The sequence below is a fragment of the Paroedura picta genome, chromosome 3 (genome assembly GCF_049243985.1).
Source record: "Paroedura picta isolate Pp20150507F chromosome 3, Ppicta_v3.0, whole genome shotgun sequence".
Taxonomy (NCBI): domain Eukaryota; kingdom Metazoa; phylum Chordata; class Lepidosauria; order Squamata; family Gekkonidae; genus Paroedura; species Paroedura picta.
In genome coordinates, this window is record NC_135371.1 from 168,400,457 (window position 1) to 168,415,708 (window position 15,252).

The following is a 15,252-nucleotide window of genomic DNA, read 5'->3' on the forward strand; positions in this document are numbered from 1 at the left end:
TAAAGAGATGATGTGTTGGCACACAAGCCACTCCCGCGCCTTATTGAACCCGCTATTTGCTAGAGAGCCAGTTTGGTGTAGTGGTTAGGAGTGCGGACTTCTAATCTGGCAAGCCGGGTTCGATTCTGCACTCCCCCACATGCAGCCAGCTGGGTGACCTTGGGCTCGCCACGGCACTGTTAAAAAACTGTTCTGACCGAGCAGGAATCTCAGGGCTCTCTCAGCCTCACCCAGCTCACAGGGTGTCTGTTGTGGGGAGAGGAAAGAGAAGGGGACTGTAAGCCCCTTTGAGCCTCCTTCGGGTAGAGAAAAGCGGCATATAAGAACCAACTCGTCTTCTTCTTCTTCTTCTAGAGCTAAAACCAAGTTTCTGCTCCTCCTCTTTCCTATCATGCAGATATAACCCATGTCATTTTTGTTTTAATAATTTCCGTCAGATTAGGATTTAGACCTAGGGAGCCAAAGATTACTGACCAGGAGCAATAAGTTCAGTTGCTCACATATTAGTTGCAAAAGCCCCACCCCTGTCAGTCTGGCCCTGCAGCAGGAGAGAGAAGAAGGCCCAGAGCTTGACTGAGGGGAGAATGCTATTTCCTTTGCAGGTACTTGGTGGGCCTAAGGGCCAGGGGGAGGCTGCACCTTATAATGTCCCCTTTTCCTCTTCTTCAATTGTGTGGTGTTTGAGAGTAAGGCTCTTCCCCCCTCTGGCCCTGCAGCAGGAGAGAGAAGAAGGCCCAGAACTTGACTGAGGGGAAACTGCTATTTCCTTTATAATTTCAAGTTTGGATTTTCTTCTCCCAGTGTGTATTAGGATTGGTTCTTTTGGAAGGACACTGAAGATTTTGTTTCCAGTAATTTTATTATATATTATATATCTAGTTACAGTTATGGGGTTGATGATGAATATTGTTATATTTAAAATTATTCAATGTCTGAAATGGTTTCTTCTCTTTTGAAGCCATTTCTCATTTTGCCAAGACATAAAGGTGCTGTCATTTATTGATTGGAACCCTCCCCATTAGAAAGGGTTACACTGAGCTCATTTGACAAAAGGTCTCAAGTCAGGTTGTACTGAATTGGTCCTCTATTATTTCAGTATTATTCATATGTTACACACTCAGCTTCCTGCAAATAAAAAAAAGTGCCCCATTTGGTTCCATAACACCGCAAAACGCCATGAAGCTGACGGGGGCCATTTTTTATCCATGCCAACATGCTGTAGGCCAACCTGCTGTCTTCCATGCCAACATGGGCTAGACCCCGTTGGCCCCCAGAGTAGACAAGGAAATGCAGAAAATAGCCACATTCCGTTAAAGCGGGGCAACGGGGACCTAGAGCTGCAGAATAAATTCACTGGGGTGAGGAATGGAGCACAAAGGCAGGCACCAAATCTGGTCAAGCGTAAAGCCCTGGGCCTCTTCTGCACGATGGAAAAGCTGATGAAAACTCACTAAAAACATCGTGGTTTTTCTGATCTCTGCACAGGAGAGCGAATTTACTCCGCAAAACTGATTTTGCTCTGCATGGCCAACCGTTTCTTTTTGCTTACAACATTTCTTCATCGTCGTTTCTGAAAGAGGCTAAAAGCCGATTTATTTATTTCCTGCCTGGGTCCCGGTGCTCTATTAGTCATGCAGAGCTTCTTTGGTTATGCAGATCAGTGACTGCATCAGAGAACAAAGCATATCACTGAGTTTCTAATAGAGTCTAGCAAGTGGAGTTGGCAAAACTACAGGGGGGCAGGGCTATGAATTGTTCCGTGCAGAAAGCATTGCAGCGTAGTTTTTCAACAGAGTATATTCAATGCAGAACATCGATCGTAGTATAATAAAGCGGCCTAAACTGGTTGTTTTTTAAACTGTATTATTTGGCTCCGTGCAAAATACCTCCTGGTGGCTCAGGAAATCTGTAGCAAGCTATTCATGTGGGACAGGCCCTGGCCCCAGCATGGTGGAACTCTCTGCTATCTGAAATCAGGCCCCAGTGGAGCTTTAACCCATTCTGCAGGGCCTGCAAGATAGAGCTTTTCCGCCAGGCCTATGATTGCGGCTGGAAATCATACCATCAAAGAACGTCATATTGGCTGGCCTCCCTTCTGTTTCCTCCCTCCCCTGAGAAAACATCTATGGGGAGACACACATTGTAGCGTCAAGGGTAATTCCATCCACTAAAGAACAAAACCCTTCTTGATGCCAACTAGTATATATTTTGAGAAAGCTGTAAAATGCTTTCAAATGTAATCGGGATTTTAATTTCATTGACTGTATTTCGGAGATTTTTTTTTTAATTTAGAAAGATAAAATAGAAAAGGAAAGAAAATACTGCATATTATTATATAATCATCTTTAAACCTCCCCCCGCTCCGGAGGAGCGGGAGGAATAAAGGAGTAAGGGCTGGTGGGGAGGAGTTAGGGCGGGCCCTGTCCGGGATAAAACTCGGAGGGCCCAATCAGGAGCTGCGAAGCCGGCCGGGGAGTTGCCACTCAGAGGAAGAAGCCTTCCCCAGTGGTAAGTCCTCCGGCCGGCTTCCCCTCGCCCAGGGAGCCTTCTGCCGGGCCCTGGGGCAGGCTCGCCTGCCCTTGGGCCCGCCAGAAGGCCACAAAGCCCACTCCCGAAGTCTCGAGCATTCTGCCAGGCCCTGGAGCGGCCGAGCCTGCTCCTAGGCCTGGCAGTAGGCCGCGGAGCCCACCGCCCCCGAGCCTTCTGCCAGGCCCTGGAGCAGCCAAGACTGCCCCTGGGCCCAGCAGAAGGTCCCAAGACCACTTACCTTACTCTGTTCCTCCCTTCCTCCCAGCATTCCCTTTCTCCTTCCCTTCCTCCCAGCATTCCCTTTGTTTTTCCCTTCCTCCTTCCTCCCTCTCTTCCATCTGCCTCTTTCAGGCTACCTGTTTCTCTTCCTCTTCTTCTGTCTCTATCTTCCTCCCTTTCTTTCTGCCTTTCTGTCTCTCTCCTTTTCCTCCTTCCTTCGCCCCATCCCTCCACCCACCCATCATGCTATGGCCCGCTGTATTTTGCCCACAGCGGGCTTAATATCTAGTAGAATCATAGAGTTGGAAGGGGCCATACAGGCCATCTAGTCTAACCCCCTGCTCAACGCAGGATCAGCCCTAAGCATCCTAAAGCTGACTGCCCCCCTCAGTTTCATGGTGTTTTGCGGTGCCATGGCACCAAATGGGGCACTTTTTTTATTTGGCTATTTATGTGGCTATTTTCTGCATTTCCTTGTCTACTCTGGGGGCCAACGGGGTCTAGCCCATGTTGGCATGGAAGACAGCAGGTTGGCCTACAGCATGTTGGCATGGATAAAAAATGGCCCCCGTCAGCTTCATGGCGTTTTGCGGTGCTATGGAACCAAATGGGGCACTTTTTTTTATTTGCAGGAAGCTGAGTGTGTAACATATGAATAATACTGAAATAATAGAGGACCAATTCAGTACAACCTGACTTGAGACCTTTTGTCATATGAGCTCAGTGTAACCCTTTCTAATGGGGAGGGTTCCAATCAATAAATGACAGCACCTTTATGTCTTGGCAAAATGAGAAATGGCTTCAAAAGAGAAGAAACCATTTCAGACATTGAATAATTTTAAATATAACAATATTCATCATCAACCCCATAACTGTAACTAGATATATAATAATATATAATAAAATTACTGGAAACAAAATCTTGAGTGTCCTTCCAAAAGAACCAATCCTAATACACACTGGGAGAAGGAAGTCCAAACTTGAAATTATAGAAGTGTAAAGGAAATAGCAGTTTCCCCTCAGTCAAGTTCTGGGCCTTCTTCTCTCTCCTGCTGCAGGGCCAGAGGGGGGAAGAGCCTTACTCTCAAACACCACACAATTGAAGAAGATTATAAGGTGCATTATAAGGTGCAGCCTCCCCCTGGCCCTTAGGCCCACCAAGTACCTGCAAAGGAAATAGCATTCTCCCCTCAGTCAAGCTCTGGGCCTCCTTCTCTCTCCTGCTGCAGGGCCAGAGGGGGGAAGAGCCTTACTCTCAAACACCACACAATTGAAGAAGATTATAAGGTGCATTATAAGGTGCAGCCTCCCCCTGGCCCTTAGGCCCACCAAGTACCTGCAAAGGAAATAGCATTGTCCCCTCAGTCAAGCTCTGGGCCTTCTTCTCTCTCCTGCTGCAGGGCCAGACTGACAGGGGTGGGGCTTTTGCAACTAATATGTGAGCAACTGAACTTATTGCTCCTGGTCAGTAATCTTTGGCTCCCTAGGTCTAAATCCTAAACTGACGGAAATTATTAAAACAAAAATGACATGGGTTATATCTGCATGATAGGAAAGAGAAGGAGCAGAAACTCGGCTTTAGCTCTAGAAGATGATGATGATGATGAAGAAGAAGAAGAAGAAGAGTTGGTTCTTATATGCCGCTTTTCTCTACCCGAAGGAGGCTCGAAGCGGCTTACAGTCGCCTTTATTGGCCCTTAATGGACCGCCCGCAGGCGGATGGCCAGAGAGAACACACAAAGCAGGCAGCTGCAGTAAAAAGGCCTCTCGAGCACATGGCACAGCTTTATTTATACAGAGGTAGACAAAGGACATTCCTGAGGAGCGTGTGTGCACCCAATTGGTCAAGTCATACGAAACCCCTAGCAAGAGATCAGCGGACATTCCATGACCTTATATGGCATAAAGCCCAAACCTAATTAACTTGGAGAGCAATCCTAGGTTCGGCCATTAAGGGGAGTGGCTTGCCAACCTCCCGGCCTGGTCGAAACCAGGACTACACGCCTTCCCTTTCCTCTCCCCACAACAGACACCCTGTGAGGGAGGTGAGGCTCAGAGAGGCCTGATATTACCGAAGAAGAAGAAGAAGAGTTGGTTCTTATATGCCGCTTTTCTCTACCCGAAGGAGGCTCAAAGTGGCTTACAGTCCCCTTCCCTTTCCTCTCCCCACAACAGACACCCTGTGGGGTGGGTGAGGCTGAGAGAGCCCTGATATCACTGCCCGGTCAGAACAGTTTTATCAGTGCTGTGGCAAGCCCAAGGTCACCCAGCTGGCTGCATGTGGGGGAGTACAGTATCCAACCCGGCGTGCCAAATTAGAAGTCGGCACTCCTAACCACTACACCAAACTGGCTCTCTAGCAAATAGCGGGTTCAATAAGGTGCAGGAGTGGCTTGGGTGCCAACACATCAGCTCTATATGGATTGCACACAACTGAACTAAAACAACAGCCCACCCCCTGACCTTGGGCAATTACAACAACCAATAGCAGGCCAGATCCTGCAAACTAGCCAATGGTAATTATTTATTAGTTTGTTTTCTTAGATTATTATACCACCTTCCCATACAGCCAAGGGCGGTTTCCATGGAACATCATGGGATACATAGAACATCATATAACAGATAACAGTTGCAACATATCAATAATATAATTTTAACAAATTACCATAATTAATTCATTGAACAATTTTCAATAGAACAACTTTAACAGAGCCCCTGGGAGGTCAGAATCATTCAGATTATGGAGGGGACCACTGGATATTTTTAGGTTGGGTTGACTTCAGTTGAATGCTTGGTGGAAGAGCTCCAATGGTAGCACTATTTAATAAGGCAAGGCCAACACATACAGACACTAAACCAAACACAAAAACACCAAATACCTTTTATTTGATGATCAGTAAGAAAGTTCAATTATCTTGGCCATCAGCAGATAAAAGAATAAAATGCAATTTTAGCTCCAGACGCTCTTGTGAATGCATCACTAATACAAGAAGAAGAAGAAGAAGAAGAAGAAGAAGAAGAAGAAGAAGAAGAAGAAGAAGAAGAAGAAGAAGAAGAAGAGTTGGTGGTACCCCCCCTCCCGGCCAAGCTGCTTGCCCTGCCGCGACCTCTGTGAAATTGTTGTTCGACCCGCAAAGAGGTCCCGACCCCCAGGTTGAGAACCACTGATCTATTATGAAAGCTAATGATGTCTATAGACCAGAACCACTGGTCTATTATGAAAGCTAATCATAGAATCATAGAATAATAGAGTTGGAAGGGACCTCATGGGTCATCTAATCCAACCCTCTGTACTATACAGGACACTCACATCCCAATCGCTCATCTACTGTAACCTGCCACCCCTTTGCCTTCATAGAATCAGCCTCTCTGTCAGTTGGCTCTCCAGCCTCTGTTTAAAAATTTCCAAAGATGGAGAACCCACCACCTCCCAAGGAAGCCTGTTCCACTGAGAAACCGCTCTAAATGTCAGGAACTTCTTCCGGATGTTTAGATGTAATTTCTTTTGAATTAATTTCATCCCATTCGTTCTGGTCTTTCCCTCTGGGGCAAGAGAGAATAATTCTGCTCCATCCTCTATATGGCACCCTTTTAAATACTTGAAGATGGTTATCAGTTCCCCTCTCAGTCGTCTCCTCTCTAGGCTAAAGAGACCAAGCTCCCCCCACCTATCTTCATATGTGTTGGTCTCCAAACCCTTCACCATCTTTGTTGCCCTCCTTTGGACACATTCTAGTTTGTCAACATTCCTCTTCAATTGGGGTGCCCAAAACTGAACACAGGACTCCAAGTGAGGCTGAACCAGAGCAGAGTAAATTGGTACCATCACCTCCTGTGATCTGGAAACGATACTTCAAGATCTCAAGAAGTGATAAATACTTGTCTATGTTTCTGTGTAGGAAGAGATTGGCGAGGGCAGGGTTTTCCACTACAAATGGCTAACATGGACATGTAGGTCATCATATTTGATGACATGGTTGGATGAAAAGGCTTTCAGGAGCAGAAGTTGAGTTTATTGTTGTATTGTGCTCATTTTTATGAGGACATTTTCCTACCAAACACTCTCCAGAATGCTCCCTTTACATCCCTGTTTCTCAAACTGTAGATCAGGGGGTTGACCATGGGCGTTAAGACACCATACAGTAAGGATATGACCTTATCTTGATCTGAGATGGATTTCTGTTGGGGCTTCAAGTACATGATCAGGAGTGTACCATAAAAGATAGTGACCACAGTGAGATGAGAACTACAGGTGGAGAAAGCCTTTTTGCGACCCTGGGTGGAGCGAATGCGCAGGATAGCTAAGCCTATGCGCCCGTAGGTCACAATGATGAAGACAAAAGGTACCGCTACGTTAACAAAGGTGGAAAGGTGCATGTAGAGCTCCGTGACACGCGTGTTCAAGCAGGCCAGGTTGAAGAATGATTGCAACTCACACGCAAAATGGTTAAGGACATTTCGGCCACAGAAGTTGGTTGGCCGCAACAGGATGTTGATCAAGGTATTCACTGAGGCATGGACCACACAGAAAGACACCAAACCGCTACAAACTCTCCAGCTCATGATCTGTGTATAGCGGAGTGGCCGGCATATCGCTGCAAAGCGGTCGTATGCCATAGCAGCCAGAAGGGTACATTCCATTACAACAAACAATACACCAACATATATCTGAACCAAGCATCTGTAGAAGGAGATGGTGGGCATGTAAAAGAAGCAGTTGACCAGGGCTCCCGGAAGTCCGCTGTTGGAGATGATGAGATCTATTGTGGAGAGGATGCAAAGGAAGAAATACATGGGAGAATGAAGGTGGGTGTCAGCTATGATCAAGACGACCATGAGGCCATTCCCAAGAGTGCTTATGAGGTACACCACCAAGAAGCATGAAAAGAACACAGCCTGGGCTTGTGGGTGTCCTGATAAGCCGATCAAGATGAATTCAGTCAACATTGTCTCATTTGGAGTCCCCATGATGTCCTCATTTCTTCTGTAGAGAAAAAAAGTGGACAGGATGTGTTATCAGTGGAACTGGCAGTTTTCTTGAGCTTTCAACTTTTGAAAAACTTTATTGAGTTCTCTTCTTTTGTACTTATGCATTTCCGAAAACCCAGGATAATCTAATCTGAATGTAATGAGGCTGAAGTGCAATTCATGTTGCGGTTTATTAAGGCCATTGGCACCAGAGTACTCAGTGACGTATAAAGACAGAGTTAATTGTGACCATGGCTACAGAGATTAATGCTGAATTGATATAATGCCTTTTACATGGGTTCTCTATTTAGATTCCGGTTTTTATTCTTTCCCCATGGCGAATCTGTATCAAAACGTGGGGATTTTAAGGGTTAGGCTGTTTTTATTATTTTATTGTAAACCACCACAAGTCCTTGAATGCAGCGGTAAAAAAGTTAAAGAATGAATGAATGGATAAATACATAAAACGTCTCACGGATTATGAGACGTCTTCAAAGACTGGGGGGCAGAAAAGGGGGAGGCTGGAGCTACAGAGTGGAAGGTCCAAAGAGCTCTAGAACCCCAAACAGCCAACAGAAATGGGAGCTGTACCAAAAGTCTGTCTTGAAGCTTAGAAATGCTGATGCATTACAGTCATAGAATCATAGAATCATAGAATCATAGAGTTGGAAGGGGCCATAGAGGCCATCTAGTCCATCCCCCTGCTCAACGCAGGATCAGCCCTAAGCATCCTAAAGCATCCAAGAAAAGTGTGTATCCAACCTTTGCTTGAAGACTTCCAGTGAGGGGGAGCTCATCACCTCCTTAGGCAGCCTATTCCACTGCTGAACTACTCTGACTGTGAAATTTTTTTCCTGATATCTAGCCTATATCGTTGTACTTGTAGTTTAAACCCATTACTGCGTGTCCTCTCCTCTGCAGCCAACGGAAACAGCTTCCTGCCCTCCTCCAAGTGACAACCTTTCAAATACTTAAAGAGGGCTATCATGTCCCCTCTCAACCTCCTTTTCTCCAGGCTGAACATTCCCAAGTCCCTCAACCTATCTTCATAGGGTTTGGTCCCTTGGCCCCAGATCATCTTTGGTTCTCACCAACCTTGAAATCCCCTTGCTAAGGTCATCATCAATCAGCTGTGACTTGGTGATATAATATTCATCTTACTGCAGGAAGGCCAGGTGGAGAGGAAGTGGAAGAAAGAACATGATGCATCTTGTGAGAAAGTAAAGTCTCCCAAAGAAAAATACAGAACTCAGAACCTCGATGGAAATACCAAGATGTGCGGATCTGGAGATGAACAGCATTGATAACACATATCAGTTTTGTTGGCAATGGCTTACCTAGGGAGGTCCCTGAACACTGGCAGGAATTCTTCAATATCTATTCTTCATATTACAGCAAACAGACCGTCAGAAAGCCTTTCAGACTAGACTTCTTCTTCAAGGCCAGGGAATGTAACTAAATCCTCTTCTTTACGCCCCCAGTTCGAAATTAGTTTTGCAAAGGCTAACTTGTTTCAGCTTAAGACTGATATCTTCGAAGGAAGTGGTCAAGAAGTTTTGTTTTCGGCTGGATGGCAAGTGAAGCAGATCAGCTCTCCGGCACTGCCTAGAGCTCCAAAGCAGCAGAATGGAGAATATGGTGAAAAGCGGAAGGTCCTTTTGAGTGAAGCTCTGGGGGAACAATGCCTTATGTGGCACTAAGAAGATCTGCTCTTCATTCTTGTGTAAAGAACTGCTCTGCCCATTCTTGAGTACAGAAGAGGATGATTTTGCAGATAGCTGGTACCTACCTTTCTCCAAACTGTAGTATCAGAGCTCCTCCTGGAATAGTACACAGAAGTCTTAAGTAGAACTCCTGGGGAATCCCGTCGAAGGAATACTTAAGATTCGAAGATTAATGACTCTTTCATCTGAAGTAAACTTTAAGAACACTGTGCAAAATGTGACTGTAAGGAATAGTTGTGCAAACATTACTTTGTGATCCTTTTCATGGATCTCAATCGTTTTCAATAGAAACATGGGCTCCAACTAAAGTTCTTCACGAATATTGGCCTGATTTGTCTTCCTTGAAGCGATGTTCCTGATGCCATGAATTTCCCCAAATTCTGATGCTTATTTAAAATTATTTTATTTATATAATAGAATCTTATGACAGGTGATTTGGGGGTCAAGCAAGTGTGGCAACAGCGTACGAATCACTTATGTCCATCGTTTTTGAAGAATTTTCGCTTGTACTACAGTGTTGGGATAATTATCAATACCGGTCCTGTATGAAAGCTGGGAAAGTGCTTTGTAATATTTTCAGTTAATATTTTATTAGTTCCCTTGGGCTTGATCCAGAAATTACAGCGGGTTCAGAATGCAGCTGCTAGGGCCCTCACTGGAACACCTAGGAGGGCCCACATCTAGCTGGTGCTCAGGCAGCTGCACTGGCTGCCAGTTCTGTCCCAGATCCGGTTCAAGGTTTTGGTTTTGACCTTCAAGGCCATCCGCAGTCTGGGCCCTGTATATCTGAGGGACCGCCTGCCGCCCTATGCCCCGTGTAGGGCCTTACGCTCTGCGGATGTGAATCCTTTGGTCATTCCTGGCCCCAGAGAAGCTCGCCTGGCCTTGACCAGAGCCAGGGCCTATTTGGTCCTGGCCCCAACCTGGTGAAATCAACTCCCGGAGGAGCTGCGGGCCCTGCGGGAGCTTTCAGCTTTCCACGGGGGCCTGCAAAACGGAGCTCTTCCGCCAGATCTATGGGTGAGGTTGGGTGGTCAGGTAGATTAGGGCCCCTCCTACAGAAGCGGTGCTAGCAAATTCGATCTGCACCCTCTTCCACGCCCTCCTTCTTAGATGATTAGGATATTATTAGTATGGGATCATGTTGCCGCTGTGTCTTATGGTTTTATGGTTTTATGTAGTAATCTGTTTTAATTGTTAAGATTTTTTAATGGGTTTTTAACAGAGGTTGTAACCCACCACAAACTTCCGGGGAGTGGTGGGCAATAAATTCAATAATAATAACACTACTACTACTACTACTACTACTACTACTACTACTATTACTACTACTACTACTAGTAGTAGTAGTAGTAGCAGCAGTTGATTTGCCACTGAAGAAAATACAATAGAAAATGATTAATAACCAGTCTATGTTCTGGCAAACTTGTTAACTTGGGTGCAAGCTCTAGGCGCCGGTTGAAACGGGTGCAGAAAATCTCTGGAAAGTAGCTCCTCCCTCCCTGGCATACCCCCATCTTGAAAAATGCTGCACCAAGCAAGGCTGGAACGAGTGAGAAGAGGCAATAATGAAACATCCCATGGACACAGAGCCCCTGCGGAGGTTGCAGGGAGGGTTCTCTCCACAGGGCTGGCTCCTTTGGGGGGCTTTGTTGAGCTGGGGGTGGGACCAGATGATCTGTATGGCCCTTTCTAATTCCATGATTCTATGAGTTCATGCAGCGGATGGACAGAGACTTCTCCTGGATGCTTGAGGCTAATCCTGCATTGAGCAGGGGGTGGGACTAGATGGCCTGTCTGGCCCCTCCCAACTCTATGATTCTAGGATTCTAAGCAGAAGATGGACAGATACTTATTCTGGATGCTTGAGGCTGATTTTGCATTGAGCAGGGGGTTGGACTAGGTGGCCTCTATGGTCCCCGCTAACTGTAGGATTCTATTCTATTCTATTCTATTCTATTCTATTCTATTCTATTCTATTCTATTCTATTCTATTCTATTCTTCTGCATTCCCCTCTCCTCCCATTGTCTTCTCTTTCCCTCCCCCTAGCAGTCCCCAGATCCCTGTTTCCTTCTCTCCCCCTGACTCACAAATAATCTTTACTTTATCTGCCCCCTTCTAGTTCTCCAGCGTCACAGCTACTCACTTAATTTATACCCCAACCTATTCTTCTATAAGGGCCAGAATCAGGATACGTTGTTTGCTCCACAGCATTTCTGTAAGGTAGATTTAGTTTAGAGAGCCTGTCCGGCCCCAGTTCACCCACCAACCTTCCTTGACTGGGTGAGTATTTGAACTGAAGTCAAGCCCATACCTGGCTATTTGGATGCCTCAAGACAAACAGAGGGGCTGGTGATGCAGGGGGTGGGGCTTGGTAACACAGGCCATCTGCCTGCTGTAAACCCCATCCATCTCCTCTGCCACCCCACACCCTGTACCACCAGCCCACTCCACTAGCCCTCCTGCCCATAAACTGCCTACACCTTCTTCACCCACCAACTTTGTGTGTCTCCTCTGACCTACAATGAAGGGAGAACTAGAAGAATAATAATTGGGTTTTATCCTTTACCTTTCACTGCCCGAAGGAGTCTCAAAGCGGCTTCCTATCATCGTCCCTTTCCTCTCTCCACAACAGACATCTTGTAGGGCTGGTGGGGCTGAGAGAGCTTCTGATCTTACTGCTTGCTCAGAACAGCACTATCAGGGCTGTGATGAGCCCAAGGTCACCCAGCTGTCTGCATGTGGAGGGGCGGGGAATCAAACCCAGCTTGCCAGATTAGAAACCGCCACTCTTAACCACTACACCAATCTGGCTCTACAGATGGAGACAGCTTTCACACAACCTGTTGTTGACTGAATGCATGGGACAGCTAAGCCTATGCACCCATATGTCACAAAAATGAATGTGATTAGGAGAAAGAGGCTAGCAATGTACATGAAGAGCTCACTAGCTCCTGTGACAGTTGGAGGAGCTTGTCTGCAAACTGGCTAATGCTATTTAATCCACAGAGGCCAATTGGTCAACACAATATGTTGTTCAAGGAATTCAATAACCCAAGGCACATACAGGCAGATGCTTTTATTGGGCGATCAACAGGAAAGCTTAGTTGTCTTAGCCACTAGCAGATGAAAGAAGAAAACATAATTTGAGCTCCTGAAACTAATTTAGTCGTGATCTCGCCGTGTCCTTTAGGAAGAAAGTCACTGTTCGCTCCTCCGGTGCTAGAACATATTCCTGTTCCTAAGAATTCTTTGCTTCTCATGCAGGGACTGTGGCACCTTCCTGTGAAATGGTTCACTAGTGAAGAGGCCAGTACCAAAATTCAGACCACTGTTCTGGGATCCAGTGTTCGCCTGACATTATTTACCACCGGGGAATTTTGAAATTCCTACCTTCCTTTTTCGTAAGCCGACATTAGGTAATGTTGAATTAGAATTACGCTTGTCCAGGAGGTGACGTCACTGGTAGAAGAGGAAGAAGAATAGTTGATTCTTATATGCCACTTTTCTCTACTAGAAGTCTCAAAGCGGCTTACAGTCGCCTTCCCTTTCCTCTCCCCACAACAGACACCCTGTGAGGGAGGTGAGGCTGAGAGAGCCCTGAAATTACTGAAGAAGAAGAGTTGGTTCTTATATGCCACTTTTCTCTACCCGAAGGAGTCTCAAAGTGGCTTACATTCACCTTCCCTTTCCTCTCCCCACAACAGACACCCTGTGAGGTGGGTGAGGCTGAGAGAGCCCTGATATTACTGCTTGGTCAGAAAAGTTCTATCAGTGCTGTGGCGAGCCCAAGGTCACCCAGCTGGTTGCTTGTGGGGAAGGAATGGGGAATCAAACCTTGCTCACCAGATTAGAAGCTGCCACCCTTAACCACTACTCCAAGCTGGCTCTCATTTCATGACCATTTTGTTGAATATAATATAATGGCGACATTGCATTAGATTAATGCCCATTACGGGAGGCCATTCTGTTCCAGAAAAAGCTGGAATCTCAACAAGGGACAAGATCCTAAAGGTGTCAGAACAAGGGAAATGAACTTAAGCCTACAGGGCAGGGATGCCCATGGAGGCATTGGTATGCATGTATGCATTGAGTTTATTGACTCTTGGGTTTTTAATAAATATTAGTGCCACATTTTTAAAATGGTGTGCTACCCTGTACAGCAGGGGTAATCAAACTGCGGCCCTCCAGATGTCCATGGACTACAATTCCCAGGAGCCCCCTGCCAGCGAATGCTGGCAGGGGGCTCCTGGGAATTGTAGTCCATGGACATCTGGAGGGCCGCAGTTTGACTACCCCTGCTGTACAGGTTTAAGTTCATTTCCCCTGTTTTGACCTTTTTAGGTTATTGGCTTTTGTTAGGTTCAGGATAGTTTCTGGTTTTGGTTTGAGTCTCAACAAGGGATACGGACTTATCTTTGTTTCTGTGCAGCAAGGAATCAGTGAGGGCATGGATTTCCAGTTCACACGGCAAAACATGAGCAGTGTTGGTCGTAACGTTCGATGGTATTTTTGTACGAAAAGGCTTCCATGAGAAATGTAGAATACGAGAAATATTCCATGAGAAAAAAATGAAGAATATTCTAAGATTGCGGTTTTTATTCTGACATTTTCCGACCAAACACTCTCCAGAAAGCTCCCTTCACATCCCTGTTTCTCAAGCTGTAGATCAGGGGGTTGAATGTCGACGTTAAGACACCATACAGTAATGATATGACCTTATCTTCATCTGAGGAAGTTTGTGCTCGGGGCTTCAAGTACATGATCAGGAGCGTACCGTAAAAGATAGTGACCACGGCGAGGTGCGAACTACAGGTGGAGAAAGCTTTCTTGCGACCCTGCGATGAACGAATGCGCAGTATTGCGACCCCTATGCGCCCGTAGGTCACAACGATAAAAACAAAGGGTGATAGCACATTAACGAGGATGGATACTTGCACATAGAGGTCACTGGCATATTTGTCAGAACATCCCAGTTTGCGGAATGTTTCCAGCTCGCACGCAAAATGGTTAATGATATTCTGCCCACAGAAGTCAGTCGGCTGCAACAGTGCATTAAACATGGTATTCAGTGAGGAGTGGACCACACAGTAAACCACTAAACCACTACAAAGTCTCCAGCTCATGATCTGCATGTAGTGGAGGGGCCGGCATATCGCCGCAAAGCGGTCGTAGGCCATGACCGCCAGAAGAAGGCATTCCAGCACGACAAATAAGAGACCAACATACATCTGGACCAAGCATCTGTAGAAGGAGATGGTGGGCATGTAGAAGAAGCAGTTGACCAGGGCTTCGGGAAGTCCACTGTTGGAGATGACCAGATCTACCGAGGAGAGGGTGCAAAGGAAGAAATACATGGGAGAATGAAGGTGGGTGTCCGCAATGATCAAGACGACCATGAGGCCATTCCCGAGCGTGCTTATGAGGTACGCCATCAAGAAGAATGTAAAGAACACAGCCTGTCCTTTCGGGTTTCCGGATAATCCGATCAAGATGAATTCAGTCACTATGGTCTCATTTGGAGCTCCCATAAAATTCTTTGCCTTGTTTCTTCTGCAGGAAAAAAAAAGAGAGAGAATAGGATGGGTTATCAGTAGCACGGGCAGAGTTTTCATGGGCTTTCAAATTTTGAAGTGCTTTATCGAATTCTATTCTTTTGTATCTATGTATTCCCTGTAATCCAGGAAACCCCCACTGAACACAATAAGTCTGAAGTGTATCTGATGTTGTGCTTTAAGGCCATTTTCACGAGGGTGCTGTGCAAGGGTGTTGTGCAGATAAAACTGGATGCTGTTGTGGGGGTACTTTTGC

General features: G+C 46.1%; 2 protein-coding genes across 2 annotated transcripts; both read right to left on the reverse strand.

Moving 5' to 3' along the window:
• Nucleotides 1-6,783: 6,783 nt before the first annotated feature.
• LOC143831228 (olfactory receptor 13H1-like) lies at nt 6,784-7,716 on the reverse strand. The gene has a single exon (XM_077324288.1). It carries the CDS (start codon nt 7,714-7,716, stop codon nt 6,784-6,786), a length of 933 nt encoding a protein of 310 aa, XP_077180403.1.
• A 6,323-nt stretch (nt 7,717-14,039) lies between these two features.
• LOC143831407 (olfactory receptor 13H1-like) lies at nt 14,040-14,972 on the reverse strand. Its single transcript, XM_077324402.1, has one exon. The coding sequence runs from the start codon at nt 14,970-14,972 to the stop codon at nt 14,040-14,042; it is 933 nt and encodes a 310-aa protein (XP_077180517.1).
• Between the last annotated feature and the right edge of the window lie 280 nt (nt 14,973-15,252).